Source organism: Mesoplodon bidens (assembly GCF_964165515.1).
Source record: "Mesoplodon bidens genome assembly, chromosome: 4".
NCBI lineage: Eukaryota > Metazoa > Chordata > Mammalia > Artiodactyla > Ziphiidae > Mesoplodon > Mesoplodon bidens.
In genome coordinates this window covers 93,172,353-93,190,194 of record NC_138160.1, presented here as the reverse complement: position 1 = coordinate 93,190,194, position 17,842 = coordinate 93,172,353, and the positions used below count along the sequence as shown (strand labels likewise).

Sequence of the window (17,842 nt, the reverse complement as noted above, 5' to 3'; positions counted from 1 at the left end):
ATTTGTTATTGGTTAAATATTTTGGCTATTATAACCTTTGTTTTATGTTTATGTTCTTGGCTTCCAGACAAATGCACAATTTGGGCTTTTCTAAGAAATTTATTTTGTTGTTCAAAACCCACTCTAGCGTCCTCCCACTGCCTATAGGATGAAGTTTAATTAAGTATTGAAACTCCCTCCCCTACCCCCAATACAAAACTTAGCCATTCCTAAATTTATCTTTCTTTATTCTTAGTCAAAAGAATGAATTCTTTGGTCTCTGAATTTGATTGATTTGTTTCAGCCTCTAGGCTTTTGCATATGTGATTTCCCTACCTGGAAAGTCCTCTCTTCTTCCTACCTATTCAAATCTTACCTAGGTATCTTTCTAGACCCAGCTCAAATTACTCTTTTTCCCTAAAGGACTGCCACCAACTAGCTCTATATACAGGGCCTGAGTTTCTTTATTTGTAAAATAAGGAAGTTCATTCTTCTTTAAATTCTGGGTTTTTTTAAAATTAATTTATTTTTATTTATTTGGTTGCGCCGAGTCTTAGTTGCGGCCGGTGGGCTCCTTAGTTGCAGCTTACCAGTTCCTTAGTTGCGGCACTTGGGCTCCTTGGTTGTGGCATGCAAACTCTCAGTTGCGGCATGCATGTGGGATCTAGTTCCCTGACCAGGGATAGAACCCAGGCCCCCTGCATGGGGAGCACGGAGTCTTAACCGCTGCGCCACCAGGGAAGTCCCTAAATTCTGTTTATTTTAAAATGTAACCAGTCAGCTGTAGCCCACGGTAATCTGAACTTTAATAGCAATTGCTGTCTTTATCATTCGCTTGGCCTTAACTGTATAGTACCTTGTGATATATTGTATACTGTATTCTTATTTATTAGTTCCTAATCATTTATAACATTACACCTTGTCCTTGACATTTGAGAAGTTGAGCTATGAGGAAGTATGATAAAATGGAAAGAGAACTGGCCTAAGAGTTGAAAGTTTTTTGTTCTAGTATAATTTTAGTATATGTTGTTCAATAGCCTAATGACTTTGGGCAAGTCTCTAAGACATAAAATTTTTTAAAATTAATTAATTTACTTTTTTGCCTGTGTTGGGTCTTAGTTGCGGCATGCAGGATCTTCATTGAGGCATGTGTGATCTTTTTTTTGTTGTGTGCTGGCTTCTCTCTAGTTATGGCATGCAGGTTTTCTCTTCTCTAGTTGTGGTGCGCGGGCTCCAGGGCGCGTGGGCTCTCTAGATGAGGTGCCTGGGCTCAGTGGTTGTGGCACGTGGGCTTAGTTTCCCCGCGGCATGTGGGATCTTAGTTCCCCAACCAGGGATTGAACCCGTGTACCCTGCATTGGAGGGCGGATTCTTTACCACTGCACCACCAGGGAAGTCCCAGATATAGCTAGAAACAAGATCTTCATAACTAGAAGTGATATCTTTAGAATCTAAGCTGGTGGTGATTGAATTTTGAGATTTTTTTTTTTGAGATGGCAGTATGTATTTTGTGACATATTTTCTTTGGATCTCTTGCCTTATTTATTTATTTTTTTGACTCATTGTTTTCCTGTGGCAGTGTTCACTGCCTCATTTAAGTTTGGGTATAATTATTAGTGAGGGATAATAGTTAAAATTCTTATAAACCACTAGTGGTTATTTACTGTAGAAAAACTATTAGTAGTTATTTACTTTGGAGTAAGATTTTTAAAATGATTGAAAATGCTGCATTTTAAATTGAGTATGGAACAACTTATCTAAGCAAGTATTTGCAACAGCGTGTAGACAAAGCTTTTTATGTACAAGTAGGTGAAGGTTTATGCCCACGCTTTAAAATCGAAAGCTATTTAGGAAGCAGGTGAGGAATTGCCACATCCTCTAAGAGCTTTTCCTTTCTTTTCTGTAGATGGCAGGAGATGAAACAGAGTACTTGAAAAGTCTTCCCTTTTTATGCCTTCAATTTTTATAGTCATCTTGCTTATAAGGAAGGACAAAATGGGAACCATAGCATCCTACTTAGAGGAATTGATCTGTAGATCTTAAACATGGAGTTAGACTAGTCCTACAGCAGTGAGATAGTTGTCCAGGTCCAGAAAGGATAATAACTGGAATAACAGAAATTTAGGCTAAATTATGTGAAATGAGCTGTCTCTGTAATTGGATCTTCTTGGAGGAATCAGATACCTCACCTTGGAAAAACTGAAGAATGACCCTAGACCCAAGAGTGCTGGAAACCTCCATCTGATGAGTTTTATGCACTGTATTATAAAGAGTCAGGATGATGCAGAAATAGGATATTTAGGGTAAAAGAGTAAGTTAACCTGTGAACTGAGACAGTTTTCACTTTGGTTTATCTTGTTTGTTCTCTGCTCTGGGATACTAAGATAAAAAGTTGTCCTATCTATGTGGTGCTGATTTCAGTAATGACTGTGGATCATTGTAATTTGTAAGAAAGTAAATAAAATTTATTCTTGGGGCGATGGGAAGTGGGAGAATGGAGTGTGGATTGTAGGATCTAAAGAGAATCCTGTGGGGAAAGATACAACCATTATGGGAAATTGTTATCTCCATTTTACAGGTAGGGGTAATGGAAACAGAGCAGTTTAGTAACATGCTCATGGTCTTAGAGTAAGCAGCAAAACAGAGATATTTGGGTATTTGGGTTCTGGAGTTGATGTTCTTGACTGCTGTATAGGTAGTTAAGGAATATTTATAAATGGGTGAGAATTTCTAAACAAACACAGATGAAAACAGAAGGAATTTGTGATTTTTAAGTACATCTATCTATTTCTTAAGAACATTTACCTTTCTGTTGGATCAATATGAATTTTTTCCCCTTTTTAGAGTTTTTGTCTTGCTCTGAGGAAAGCACAAGCATACTTAGGAACCACAGTCCTTTAATTTCAGGGAAAAAAAATGTTCCCTTTGATAATAAGAATTAATCCTAACTTCTAACCTTTCTGATCTAAATAATAGTCTCTTTTAGCTGACAAAGGAACTTGTCAAAAAGTATTTAACTTTAATTTCTGTAAATTTTGAGGCTAGAAGTTTTAAAGGCAAGTCTTTTGAGTTTTGGGATCAAGGTGGAGCATTGCTGTATTAGTCCACTCAGGCTGCCATAACAGAATACCACAGACTGGGTGGCTTAAACAATAGAAATTTATTTTCTACTGCTCTGGAGGCCGGGAAGTCTAAGATCAAGCTGCCTGCTGATTGACTTCTTGGTGAGGACTCTGGTCCTGGCTTGCAGTTGGCTGCCTTTTCTCTGTGTGCTCGTGTGGCCTTTGCCAGGCGCCTGTGTGAGTGCCCCGAGAGCTAGTGTGCTAGCATCTCCTCTTTCTCATAAGGGCACTAGCCCTACGGGGTTAGAACCCCACCCATATGACCTCATTTAACCTGTGACACCTCCTCAGAGGCCCTGTCTCCAAATACAGTCATATTGGGGGTTAGGCCTTCAACATAAGAATTTTGGAGGGTTCAATCCATAGTAGTTGCCATTTTTGAGTGATGAAGTATTCAACTAGCAGTGCTAGAGTTGCAGTGTATCCTTCTGCCACTTGGTGGTACTGCAGTATAATAAAAGCAACACTGTTTGAGAGAGGGGAGAACCACCAGTGTCTTAGTTGAAAACCAGATTGTTATTCCATTTATAGGAGTTTATGTTAATATTACATGATTTCTTTTCATTTTCACTTGTATTAACATATATGGAGAGGTTTTCCCCTCATTTTCTAGCTACCAATAGTTAGATTTAGGCTGATGTCTTTTTTTTTTTTGTAGCTACAATTATGACTTTTTTTTTTTTTTTTTGTGGTACGCGGGCCTCTCACTGCTGCGGCCCACCCCGTTGCGGAGCACAGGCTCCGGACGCACAGGCCCAGCGGCCATGGCTCACGGGCCCAGCCGCTCCACGGCATGTGGGATCTTCCCGGACCGGGGCACGAACCCGTGTCCCCTGCATCGGCAGGCGGGCTCCCAACCACTGCACCACCAGGGAAGCCCCAATTATGACTTTTAAAATATAAAAAGCTTACACAAATGGATTTAAAAACACTAAAATATTAGGAGAAAATGAGTAAAGCACATGAACACAATTCAGAGAAGAAATAAAAAGTCTAATAAGCACATTTTAAAAGTTCAATAAAACTGGTAACAAAAGAAATGCAAATTAAACCCAGAAACTCTTGTTCACTTACTAAATTAATAAAAGTGAGTAAAATAGGCTGATGTCTTAAGCACTTTTTCTCTTGTTTGTAGGTTACTCAGTTCTTCCATGGATGCTTGGCTTTATTTTAGGTTGCTTAATAACATTTTAATTTGGTTTATTATAATTATATTACTGTTATTTCACCATATATGGCTATATAGAGGTATTTTGTTATGCTACAGCAGAATTTGACACATCCTGTAACGGCTGTTTGTGAACCGAGCTAAAAGAAGCAGTGGCAAGCAGGCTTCTCAGGGAGAAGGTATGAATAATTGTCAATAGAAAGCTAAGGGCCATCTCACGTAGTAATTTCCAGTCTTCTCTTTGACCTCTTGGTTCACGTTTGTTAATTGGGTTATTTCTGATTACTTTTTTAAAAAATTAATTAATTAATTTGTTTATTTTTGGCTGCATTGGGTCTTCGATGTTGGGTCTTCATTGCTGCACGCGAGCTTTCTCTAGTTGCAGTGAGCGGGGGCTACTCTTTGTTGCTGTGCGTGGGCTTCTCGTTGCGGTGGCTTCTCTTGTTGTAGAGCTCGGGCTCTAGGCGCGCGGGCTTCAGTAGTTGTGGCACGCAGGCTCAGTAGTTGTGGCTCACAGGCTCTAGAGAGTAGGCCCAGTAGTTATGGCACACGGGCTTAGTTGCTCTGTGGCATGTGGGATCTTCCCGGACCAGGGCTTGAACCCATGTCCCCTGCATTGGCAGGTGGATTCTCAACCACTGCGCCACCAGGGAAGTCCCTATTTCTGATCACTTGTATTCAGTGAAGTAGATTTAGGACAGGGATATGAAAAATGTTTTGTAGATATTATTGAAAGGCTATATTAGGATAACCTTAGTATATTTTTGTTGTCAGTTGCAGTGAAACACCAAATGTTTTTGAGAACAAGGAATACTTGGCAGTTCACTTGTGGTTTCAAGAGTTCATATTGTTGCTTATTATTTGTCAGAACAACATATTTTATTCTAATAAAGCTTACTTTAATATGCATTTATGTGATTTAATCTTGATAGAATTTGTACAGAGGAACTATTGGTTTATTCTACCTCTTGTAGGCTTATAGGACATAGATTTTACCCAGAGGATTTCATTGTCTATGCTGGTGTTCTTTGGGTCACACAGTTCTTTACTCTTATGTAGAGATTTTTATCTGATATCATTTGAGACATTAGTCCTATTCCATGTGCCAGGAACATTAAGTCTGTATTATAATACAGGAATGGATTTGATACACAGAAGGTATGGTATTAAAATTTTTATATTTGTTGTCTACACATGTAAGTGAGCTATTAAAATTTTTTCCTGGTAAATATTTGTTGAGATTGAATACCTAATTTTAGAGGTAAATCAGTCTTTATCACTTTTAGAATTAAGAGGTCTGTCACTATATTATGTTTATTCTAAGTTTGGTTGTACAGGGTTTCAAGCTGCCTTTGTTAAACTAGGCTGATGGCTTCATGTTGTACCATTTCCTCTCATATAATTCTTCAGCTGTAGCCATTCCCAGCTATCTGAATGGAATGTCTTTTTCTTTTTGTCTATCTGGCAAACTTCTGTTCATCTTTCAAGTCCTAGCTCAAGTGTATCCAGCAGAATAGGATGCTGCCCATGACAGCCTTCCAGAGGTGACCACCCCAACTCACAACCACACCTTACCTGTAACCAAGGCTGAGTTAGGCACCCTGATTCTGTACTCCCATAGCACCCACCTACCTTTTGGCACGTATATCATATTGCAGTTATCATTTCTTTTTTAGATGGAGCTCTTTAAACAGCAAGTGCTTGCTTTATTCATTTCTGAAGTCAGTGCCTAGGACAGTACCTACCACTTACTAAGCACACAGGATATATTTGAATGAATGCACTAGAAAAACCTAACATTAATTACATGTTACTCTTTAAAATTGTGTTACTATTGAGAGAATTTCAAGTATAGAGAAAAATAGTAAGAATAATATAAAGAATAGAATCACCTGTTAATATTTTGCCATATTTGCTTTGTTACTTTGGATACATATGGGTGAATGGTTTTTATTATTATTGCTAAATACTTTAGGAGTAAATTGCAGACAAAATGCCCCTTAACCCCTAACTATTTACGCATGTAAATTTTAAGAAGTGGGAAGTTCTCTTATATAAGCACAGTGTAATTATCAAATTCAGGAGTGGTACATTGATAGGTTCTGTTATCTAACAGACAGTTCATATTCATATTTACTAGTTGGTCCATTATGGTCCTTTTCTGCAGTTTCCACCCCCTCCTCCATCCAGGATCCTATCCAGGCTCATGTAGTGTATTTGCATTTAGTTGTTATGTTTTCAGTCTCTAATCTGAAACAGCCCCTTGGTCCTCCAATACTTGTTTTAGTAAGCATGTATTCAGTTAGATTCTGTTTGGTAACAGGCTCTGCTCACAAGGAACTTAGAATATACAGTTTACCTTTAGCATAGTTTCTAATTATTATACAGACGTACGTGACTGGAATGTATACTAATTTCTGATTATAAGGTATTATTCAAAGAAGGTAGTTAAAGGGAATAACTAAAATAGAATTAAGAACTATATAAAGTTATTTAAAAACTTTTTTTGTTGGAGGATAAAAACATAAAATACACTAATCTTAACAGGTTATTCATTTTTATATATGTATATACCTGTGAAACCACCACCTAGGTCAAAGAATATTTCCAGCACCTCAGAAGATTCTTTCCTGCCCCTTCTTAATCAATGCCTACTTTTCCCCACATTTCCTGAAGGGAACTACTATCTTGACTTCTATCACCATTGATTAGTTTTGCCCGTTCTTGAGCTTCATATAATTAGGATTTTGCAATAGTTATTCTTTGTGTTTTATGTCTTTGGCTCAGTATAATGCCTGTGAGATACATCTATGTTGTTGTGTATATTAGCAGTTGGTCCTTTTTAATTGCTCTTTGTAATATTCCAGTGTACAAATATACCACAGTTTATCCATTCTCTTATGCATTGGATTGTATCCAGTCTCTGGCTATTCAGAATAAAACTGCTGTAAATATTCTTATACATGTCCTTTGAGGAAAATAAGCCTTCATTTCTCTAGGAGTGGAATTATTGAGTCATAGGGAAGTTGCATATCTACTGCCAATGGTTTTCCAGGTGGTTGAACCAATTTACATTCCCACCACCCGCATATGAGAGTTCTGGTTGTCCTGACCTACACATAGAATTACCAATTAAAAAATTGTTATCCCATGTTCGTGGAGTGCGAGAATTAATATTGTTAAAATGTCATTACTGCCAAAAACCATCTCTAGATTCAGTGTGATCCCTATCAAGATTTCAACGACATTATTTTTACAGAATTAGAAAAGAAATTCTAAAATGTATATGGAACCACAAAAGACTCCAAATAGCCAAAGCAATCCTGAGAAAGAAGAACAAAGTGGAAGGCATCACACTGCCTGATTTCAAGCTATACTATAAAGCTATAGTAATTAAAACAGTATGGCACTGGTATAAAAACAGACAAATATATAGATCAATGGAGTAGAACTGAGATCCCAGAAGTAAACCCACACATATATGGTCAGCTAATATTTGAAGAGGGAGTCAAGAAAACTGAATGGAGAAGTCTCTTCAGTAAATGGTGCTGGAGAAATTGGATATTCCCATGTAAAAGAATGAAACTAGACCCCTGTCTTACACCACTCACAGAAGTTAACTTGAAATAGATTAAAGACTTAAATTTAAATGTAAGACCTGAAACTATAAAACTCCTAGAAGAAAACAGGATAAAAAATCCTTGACATGGGTCTTGGCGATGATTTTTTGGCTATGACACCAAAAGCATAAGCACCAAAATAAGCAAGTGCGACTATATCAACCCAAAAGCTTCTGTACAGCAAGAGAAACGGTCAACAAAGTAGAAAGACAGCCTACGGAATGGGAGAAAATACTCGAAAACCATATATTTGATAAGGGGTTAATAGCTAAAATGTATAAAGAACTCATACAACTCAACAAATAATTCAATTAAAAAATGGGCAAAAGACCTGAATATACATTTTTCCAAAGAAGATAGAGGAATGGCTAATGGAATGGAAGATAGAGGTATGTGAAAAGATGCTCAACATCACTAGGTTATTAGGCAAATACAAATCAAAACCACAATGATATATCTCTTATGCTTGTTAGAATGGCCACCTTAAAAAGACAGATGGGGGCCTCCCTGGTGGCGCAGTGGTTGAGAGTCCGCCTGCCGATGCAGGGGATACGGGTTCGTGCCCCGGTCCGGGAGGATCCCATATGCCGCGGAGCGGCTGGGCCCGTGAGCCATGGCCGCTGAGCCTGCGCATCCGGAGCCTGTACTCCGCAACGGGAGAGGCCACAACAGTGAGAGGCCTGCATACCGCAAAAAAAAAAAAAAAAAAAAAAGACAGATGAATGTGGAGAAAAGGGATCCCTTGTTCGCTGTTACTGAGATTGTAAACTGGTACAGCCACTATGCAAAGCTGTATGGAGGATCCTCAGAAAATTAAATTATAACTACCATATGATCCAGCAATTCCACTAGTGGGAATATATCCAAAGGAAATGAAAATGCTAACTTGAAAAGGTATCTGCATTCTTATGTTCATAGCAGCATTGTTTACAACAGCCAAGACATGGAAACAACCTAAGTGTTCATCCGATGAATGGTTAAAGAAAATGTGGTATGTTATACTCACCATGGAATATATTTCAGCTGTTAAAAAAAAAAGAATCCTGCCATTTGCACTATGGATGGACATTGAGAGCATTATGCAAAATGAAATAAGTCAGACAAAGACAGGTACTGTATGGTCTCACTTATATGTGGAATCTGAAAAAACAAAACAAAACTCATAGAGGGAGAGATCAGATTTGTGGTTATCAGAGGATGTGTGCGTGTAGAGAATTGTAGGAAGGTGGTCAAAAGGCACAAACTGAGTTAGAAGATAAATAAGTACTAGGGATGCAGTGAACAACATGATGACTATAGTTAACACTGCTGTATGATACGTATGAAAGTTGCTCAGAGAGTAGATCCTAGGAGTTCTCGTTACAATGAGTTCTCATTACAAGTCAAACCGTTAAGCTGTACACCTTAAACTTAAGCAATGATATATATCAATTATATCAGTAAAACTGGGAAAAAATTTTATGGTCATTCCTCAATATATACAAAAAGTTAATTATGTTGTATATCTGAAGTTAATATAATGCTAATTGTATCTCAATTTTAAAAAAATTTTAGCCATTCTCATGGGAATGTAATGGTCTGTCATTGTGCTTCTAATTTATATTTCTCTGAAGTCTAATGATGTTGACCACATTGTCATATTCTTATTGGCCATTTGAATGTCCTCTTTTATTAAGTACCCACTTACATGTTACCCATTTTTTTAAAAAGTTGGTTTACTTGTCCTGTGGATATATAAGACTTTTTAATATAGTCTGGATTTGAGTGTATTGTGAATGTCTTCTGGTTTATGTCTTCCCTTTTGACCTTCTTAATGGAAACTTTGAAGAGAAACAATTTTATGTCACTGATGTGTAAACTTTCAGGTAAACCAGTCCTAATTGTTACAGTTACAAATCTAATATCCATCCTGATTGATTTACAATTAAAAAAAATTTTTTTAAGCTATGTCTGAAGCAGTAGAGTAGGTTAGACCTTAGTTGCAAAGAAAAGGAAAACCAAAGTATCTGGACTTTCACTCCAGATAGCATACATGAGTTGTGAAATAAATCCACAATTGGTAAAAGAATTTTATTTTGGAAAAGGTGTATAGTTTTGGTTTAGGACAAGAAAACTTTTTTTTTTTTTTGGTAGCATGTCTGTACTTCTGTTCCCACTCTGTCATTTCCAGAAGTAGGAAACACAAATAATGTCTGTTTTTTCTATATACCATAGAGCAGTTTTCAAATAAGTATATTCACCTAGTTCTTAAAATTAGGGAAAGGTTTAGCATAATTGGGAGTATACAGAAATGAGTTAGGTGTCGTAGAGGAGCTTAAATTTTTTTTTTTTTTTTTTTTTTTTTTTTTTTTTTTTGCGGTATGTGGGCCTCTCACTGTTGTGGCCTCTCCCGTTGCGGAGCACAGGCTCCGGACGCACAGGCCCAGCGGCCATGGCTCACGGGCCCAGCCGCTCCGCGGCATGTGGGATCTTCGCGGACCGGGGCACGAACCCGTGTCCCCTGCATCGGCAGGCGGACTCTCAACCACTGCGCCACCAGGGAAGCCCCGAGGAGCTTAAATTGTGAGTTACAGTCTACACATGTTTGAGACAAGTATAGATGTGCCCTTATTGAGGAAGGTAGAAAGATGTACCTTTCTTTTGTCAGATGTACTGGCAAGAGAAGGAGGGAAGAGACAAAAAAAAATGGATAGAAATCGCTCCTTCACACCCATACCTTGTAAGAGATGCAGGTCTGTGCATGTTCTGTCCCACCGATTGGTTAGAAGGTGCTGAAACTAGAGGGAAGAGGACGAACGAACTCCAGTGTAAAAGATGCACACTGGTTACTAGACACTAAAGCTCCAAAGCCTTTTGCATTTGGGGGTGAAGTGAGGAAGGACTTTGTCAGAGAACACAAATGTTATCTGAAGGAGAACTTTAAGGCTAGAAGATACCAGTGGTTTTTAAATTTTAAGCAGAAGCCCGGGATTTTAATCAAATTAAGGATGGCTCCTCTGGCTAAAGGAAAAGGTGAGGGTTAGATGTGACATTTTATTCCTGAGATTTACGCTCCTGCAGTCCTTGAGGCATGGTGAGGAAAGGCAGTTTTAGAACCATTAATCCACTTCACTAGTTCGCATTTTTAGTGCATTTACAACACCTCCCCACACACACATGTGCAAATGTGGTTGTAGCTATACTCTTGGAATCTGTCCACTTAAATATTAGTATTAATCACATTCCGTTTTCATGTTTGAGAAATGGTTTTCTTTGTGAAAGACGGGGGCTCCCAACCCCTGGGCCACGGAATGGTACCGTGGAACCAGGCTGCACAGCAGGAGGTGAGCGGCACCCACCTCGCTCTGCAACCCCGGTCCGTGGAAAAGTTGTCTTCCACGAAACCAGCCGCTGGTGTAAGACACTTTTCATTCTGTTGCTTGGTATACATGTAGATTTGTGGTTGCTGTGAATAAAATCCATATGGAGTTCCCAGTGACTTCCCACAGAGTGGGAACCACTGATGTATTGTAACATCGTAAGGGTTCTGGACTGTGTGTGTGTGTGTGTGTGTGTGTGTGTGTGTGTGTGTGTGTGTGTGTGTGTGTGTGGTTTTGCACATCAGCTGGGTGTCCTACAATTCAGCTCAATTCTGACACTATCTACCTGGAGATAGCATCACATTCCACAGGTTAAGGGCTCAGTCCCATAAGACTCTCCTTTGCTTCAGATGCCAGTCTCAAGTCCAGGTTGTCATTTGTGCTTCTGACCTCCTCCTTGGGTTTGATTAATTTGCTAGAGTGATTCGTAGAATTCAGAAACATTTTTCTTACTAGATTATCAGTTTATTGTAATAAAAGGATATAACTCAGAAATAGCTAAATGGAAGACATAAATACATAGGGCAAGGTATGGGGAAAGGGCAAGGAGCTTTCATGCTCTCTTCTAGGGCACTGCTATACCCAAATCTTCATGTGTTCACCAAACCAGAAACTCTCCTTTTGGGTTTTTAGGGGGGGCTTCATTTCATAGTCATGATTGATTAAATCATTGGCCATTAGCAATTAAGCTCAGTCCCTGGAGGTGTAGGGGAGGAGGGGCTGAAAGTTCCAGCCCTCTTGATCACCTGGTGACCAGCTTCAATCCCTACTCAATCCTTATGTGGGCTTCCTAAGTCACCTAATTAACATAACAAAAAGACACTTTTGCTTTCGTCACTTAAGGCATTCCAAGGGCTTTAGGAGATCTTGTACCAGAAAGGGGGACAGTGACCAAATATATATTATTGTAAGTCACAATTTCCCACGTTGCCCTTCACTGAATAGGTGAAAAAACTTAGGCTCAGGTGTGCAAGGAGGTTTTTCCATAGTGAACAGTTCAACAGAGGCACAGCTAGAACTAGACCCTGAAATATTCTGACTTTTTCCTTAGTGGTTTTTAAATGAATGAATGAATGAATGAATGAATGTATGTATGCCTGTGTTGGGTCTTCGTTGCTGCGTGCGGGCTTGTCTCTAGTTGTGGCGAGTGGGGGCCACTCTTCGTTGCGGGGCGCCGGCTTCTCATTGGGGTGGCTTCTCTTTGTTGCAGAGCTCGGGCTCTAGGCGCGCTGGCTTGATTAGTTGTGGCATGTGGGCTCAGTAGTGGTGGCATACGGGCTTAGTTGCTCTGCAGCATGTGGGAATCTTCCCGGACCAGGGCTCGAACCCGTGTCCCCTGCATTGGCAGGCGGATTCTTAACCACTGCGCCACCAGGGAAGTCCCGAATTTTTGTCTTTGATACAAACAAATTTTAATGAACTGAAGGTCTAACAGCAAAACTTGAAAATCATCATCCACATTTGTTATTTCCAGGTCTTTGAAGAAACTGGTTTTGATATTAAAGATTATATTTGTAAGGATGATTACATTGAACTTCGAATCAATGACCAGCTTGCTCGTTTGTACATCATTCCAGGAATTCCAAAAGATACCAAATTTAACCCGAAAACCAGAAGAGAAATTCGGGTATGTAATTGAAAAGTATTTTCAGATTGCTGGACGGTATCCCAATTAAATGATGTAGGAAATTGCTTTTAGAAACTCCTTGATAATAAATAACTAACAAAATGAATTATTTTCTTGTGTTTCAGAACATTGAGTGGTTCTCCATTGAGAAATTGCCCTGTCATAGAAATGATATGACCCCAAAATCCAAACTTGGTTTGGCACCAAACAAATTTTTTATGGCCATTCCTTTTATCAGGTATGTTTGTATTTCTTTAAATACAAAACTTCATAAATTCTGATAGTGAGTTTCTTTACATAGCCAAGTTTTAAAATTCTTAATGTTTCCATAGACCATTAAGGGACTGGCTTTCTCGAAGATTTGGCGATTCCTCAGATAGTGACAATGGATTTTCCTCAGCTGGTAGCACACCAGCTAAACCCACTGTGGAAAAATTGAGGTAAAGAAATACATGCGTAGGATTCTGACTTTTTGATAGTTTTTAATGCAGTGACATTTTGCTTATAAAGTTTGCAGAGGTGTTGGCTTCCTTTACTTTGTAGGTACTATTTCGTTACTGGTCTCACAAATAATTGAAAAAATTTTTAAGAGTTTTTGATGAGAGGTTAGTTGAATTTGGAAAGGAGCTTCAGGCATATTTTAAAATGGTATACATAAGAGTTTATCAACTTTTTAGATGGATAGATAGACTATGAGGAAAAGACAAAAATCCTCTGTATGCATATTTATACTGTTACTTCCCTGTTCTCATATCTTTACTTTAGAAATAATTGAGTTTCTGAAGATGGTTGAATGGGGGAATATGTTGAAGTTTGTTTTTGTGTAGAGGAGATGAGGGATGCTGGTGTATGTATAATTTATTCAGAAAGATAGCACCGTGAAGGCTTGGGCTTGCTTCTTTTCTTTCCCTAGCCTAGACTGTATATTATAAAGAGTGACTATTCCATGGACATGAACCGCAAAGAGCATTTTCTTCATTGGAATGTAATTGTATCCAAATCACAATTATAGAGTAGGCTGAGTAAGTAATTTTCTTAAATAAGTATATGTATTTGTAATCAGCTTGCTAGAACTTTGCCTTTGTTAGGTTCAGAGAGAGTTGCTTTTTATACTTTCTCTAATTTAGGTGTTCCGTTTTTATCCCAGAGCTTTAAAAAGTAAACAATAGGAGTAACACATCTGCAGTCAATATTTTTTAAGCACATAGGGAAATTCCATTTTAGTTGAATTTTATTAGGATAGGAGATTAGACTAAATGCCTTGAAAGGTCATTTCTGCCTTTCAGAATCTATGATTATAATCACCAAATTATATACTACTAAACATAAGGGAAGCAGTAAAAAAGAAAAAGAGTAAAGTAGACAGGAATGTAGTCAAGATTAAAAAACCCAATCACTACTAAAAAGTCATGAAATATTGACGCTGTTTGAAAAGAAATTGTGTCACTGTTCATATTTGGGAGAATCTGTCCACCGTAGTGTGTGATAAGATTCCCACATCTTTCAGTCAGTGATAGGGTTTGTGGTCCTAGAGAATGGAATAAGGAGACAATAAGGCAACTTCTTTAACCAAATTTCAGGTTTCTTAGGCAGGGTGGTGTCTGTTTTTAGCATATAGAATAACATCTATTGATGTGTTGGAGGAAATATCTGAATTTTGTCTAAAGAAAGAGTAGAGAGTCTGCAATTTAATTACAGTTTTTAAATGGGAAAGGGGACAGATTCTGAAATATTCAAAAACAATCTTACTATAATATGGATCTTGGGATCAGTGACTCTGGACTGTATTACACATGTATGTGGTACTACAGAATACGATTTCTTATCTTTACTACAAACTACTGTTACAGTTGGTTTCTTTTGCATAAGTATTTGAGATTGGATCTTTATTTAATTTGCTTCTCCATCGTTTTTGAGCTCCTGAATTTTTTGCTGTACAATGTAGCTTAATTTTTCAGATCCTCTTCCAGCATGGCCGGGGTCCATAACTGACCTGTGCCAGATCAAATTCCATACTTAAGCATCCTAGTAAAGAATTGAGAATTGAGTTGTCTGTCCTGTTAAGAAGGAAGATCCACTGACATTTGTTTGTTTTGACTAGATTTATTTATTGAATTTATTACTAAATTTATTAAATTTATGAAAGAATTATTTCCTTCAGTTGTGGTTTTTTTTGCGGGGTGGGGGGGCGTGCATCATGGCTTGCGGGATCTTAGTTCCCCAACCAGGGATCAAACCCATGCCCCCTGCACTGGAAGCGCAGAGTCCTAACCACTGGACCGCCAGGGAACTCCCCAGATTTTTAAAAGTACAATTATTTATAGGGAGGAAGTGGTATCAACAAATATAGGAAACTTTGGGATTAAAAATAACATTATTAATTCATTCAAGAAATATGGAATGCTAGGCACTCTTCTGGGTGCTGAGGGTAAATTGATAGAGTCAACAAGAATCCCCTGCCCTCATGGAACTTATACTACAGTGGGCGGAGATAGACAGTAAATAAAGTAAAATTTGTAGTCTGTAAGATAAACTAACAGGTGTTAGAAAAACTATAAGTGAAAATTTTCTGATCTGATTTTTATTTTTTAAATCTTGGTGTAGTCGAACCAAATTCCGCCACAGTCAGCAATTATTTCCTGAAGGTTCTCCCGGTGACCAGTGGGTAAAGCACAGGCAACCACTGCAACAAAAACCATATAATAATAATCATTCTGAAATGTCTGACCTTTTAAAAGCAAAGGTGAGTGATACACATTTAAAGATTTTCATTACTTTAGATTATTTGATTTTGGAATATATCTGAGTTGAGGAATTACAGATTAACAGTTGTAGAGCTCTGAATTGTTAATCCAAGGCTCCTGTATTTCTGACTTGTGATTTGAAGTAGGGATGAGACTCCTTAACCTTTACAGCTTTGGTATTAATCCAGTGTAGTAAGTAATATGAATTAACATCTGATTTTGGTAAATATGCTACCAGTGAAAGGTTCATTACTGTGTTGTATTCTGGTGTATGATTATATTATAGTTTATTTATCCATTCTACTCTTAGTGGACATGTTTGTTGTTTCCACTTTGGGGCTTTTACAAACCATACTGCTATGAATATTTCTGTACATGTCTTTTGAGGAACATACACAGTTCTTTTGGGTATATAGAATTGGGTAGAAATGTTGGAGCACTGGATATGCCTATGTTCTTGAGTATATACTCAAACAATATTCTCAAGTAATTTATATCCCCAGCAAAATATATGAGAGTTCCATTTGTTCCACATCCTTACTAATCCATGGTATTATCTGTCTTTATTACTTTAGCCATCTATTTGGGTACCACTCTTTCTTTTTATTTTCATTCTTTAAAAAATATACTGGTTTCATCAAAATTAGAAACTTTTGTGCATCAGAGATCACTATCAAAAGAGAAGAGACAGCCCATGGAATGGGAGAATTTGCAAATCACATATCAAAATGGATTAATATCCAGGATATATGGAGAACTCCTACAATTCAATGACAAACAAAACAACCCAATTAAAAAAATGGGTAGACACCTTGAATAGACATTTCTTTAAAGAATATATACAAATGGCCAATAAGCACATGAAAAGATGTTCACAATCATTAGTAGAATGCAAATCAAAACCATAGGAGATACTATTAATACCCTTTAGGTATGAAGTAATAAAAATGTAATTTAAAAAATGGAGAATAATAAGTGTTGACAAGAATGTAGGGAAATTGGAACCCTTGTGCATTGCAGGTGGGAATGTAAAATGGTGCAGCTGCCATGGAAAACAGTTTGGATGGTTCGTCAAAAAGTTAAACATAGAATTACCATATGACCCAGCAATTCCATTCCTAGGCTCATACTCAAAAGAATTGAAAGCAGGCACTTAAACAGGTAACTTATATCCCAGTGTTCACAGTAGCATTATTCATGATAGCCAAAAGGTGGAAACAACCCATGTGTCTGTCAGCAGATTAATGGATAAACAAAATAAACATACAGTGGAATATTATTTGGCCTTAAAAAGGAATGAAAGGGACTTCCCTGGTGTTCCAGTGGTTAAGACTCCACGCTCCCAATGCAGGGGGCCCAGGTTGAATCCCTGGTCAGGGAACTGGATCCCTCATGCTGCAGCTAAGACCTGGCGCAGCCAAATGAATAAATAAATATTAAAAAAAAATGAAATTATGATACGTACATGCTACAACATGGATGAACCTTAAACACATGCTAAGTGAAATAAGCCATACACAAAAGGAAAAATATTGTATGATTCCACTTACATGAGGTGCCTAGTGTAGACAAATTTATAGACAGAAATTAACTTGAGGTTACCAGGGCTGAGGGGCAGGAAGGAATATGGAATTATTTAATAGGTACGAAGTTCTGTTTAGATGATGAAAAAGCTTTGGAGATGGATACTGGTGGTGGTTGCACAACATTGTAACTATACACTGCCACTGAGTTGTACATTTAAAAGTGGTTCAAGTGCTAAATTTTATGTATATGGTACTGCAGTAAAAGGTAAATACCAAGAAGAATGGAATGAAATTGAGTTAAAAGTGTGTGGTAACATGAGTCTCTGAAAGCTGTATTTCCCTACCTTTCTTTCTTTAAATTAGCTTGTTGTTTTCAAGCTATTTTAGGAACTGCTTAATTTTTTCTGTAGGTAGGTGGAATGTAGATAAATAAATGTATTTTTATACATTTAAAAAAAATAATAAAATTATTCTATTCACTGCTTTAGCTATTCCTCTTAAATAGCTGTCTTTTTAAGACCTCTAAGGCCAAATTAATGTTTAAAAACTTTGTGTTTAAAGTTAAATTTAGAGTTATTTTCTAAGAAAATTAACTCGTGAAAGCAGTATAATAGCAAGATGTCAACTACTGCATGTTTAGGTTTTAGGTCTAAATTTAGGGATAATGGCCCAAATTAAAAAAACCAGTTGTCTTTAT

General features: G+C 37.7%; 1 protein-coding gene across 2 annotated transcripts in view; it reads left to right on the top strand.

Moving 5' to 3' along the window:
- The window catches only part of DCP2 (decapping mRNA 2), a 51,943-nt gene that overhangs the window by 19,524 nt on the left and 14,577 nt on the right, over positions 1-17,842 (top strand). For both annotated transcript variants that reach the window (XM_081231326.1, XM_081231325.1), the window contains exons 5-8: positions 12,723-12,875; positions 13,001-13,113; positions 13,208-13,315; positions 15,480-15,618. In XM_081231326.1, the coding sequence (XP_081087452.1) occupies positions 12,723-12,875; positions 13,001-13,113; positions 13,208-13,315; positions 15,480-15,618 (513 nt within the window). The remainder of the gene's footprint in view (positions 1-12,722; positions 12,876-13,000; positions 13,114-13,207; positions 13,316-15,479; positions 15,619-17,842) is intronic.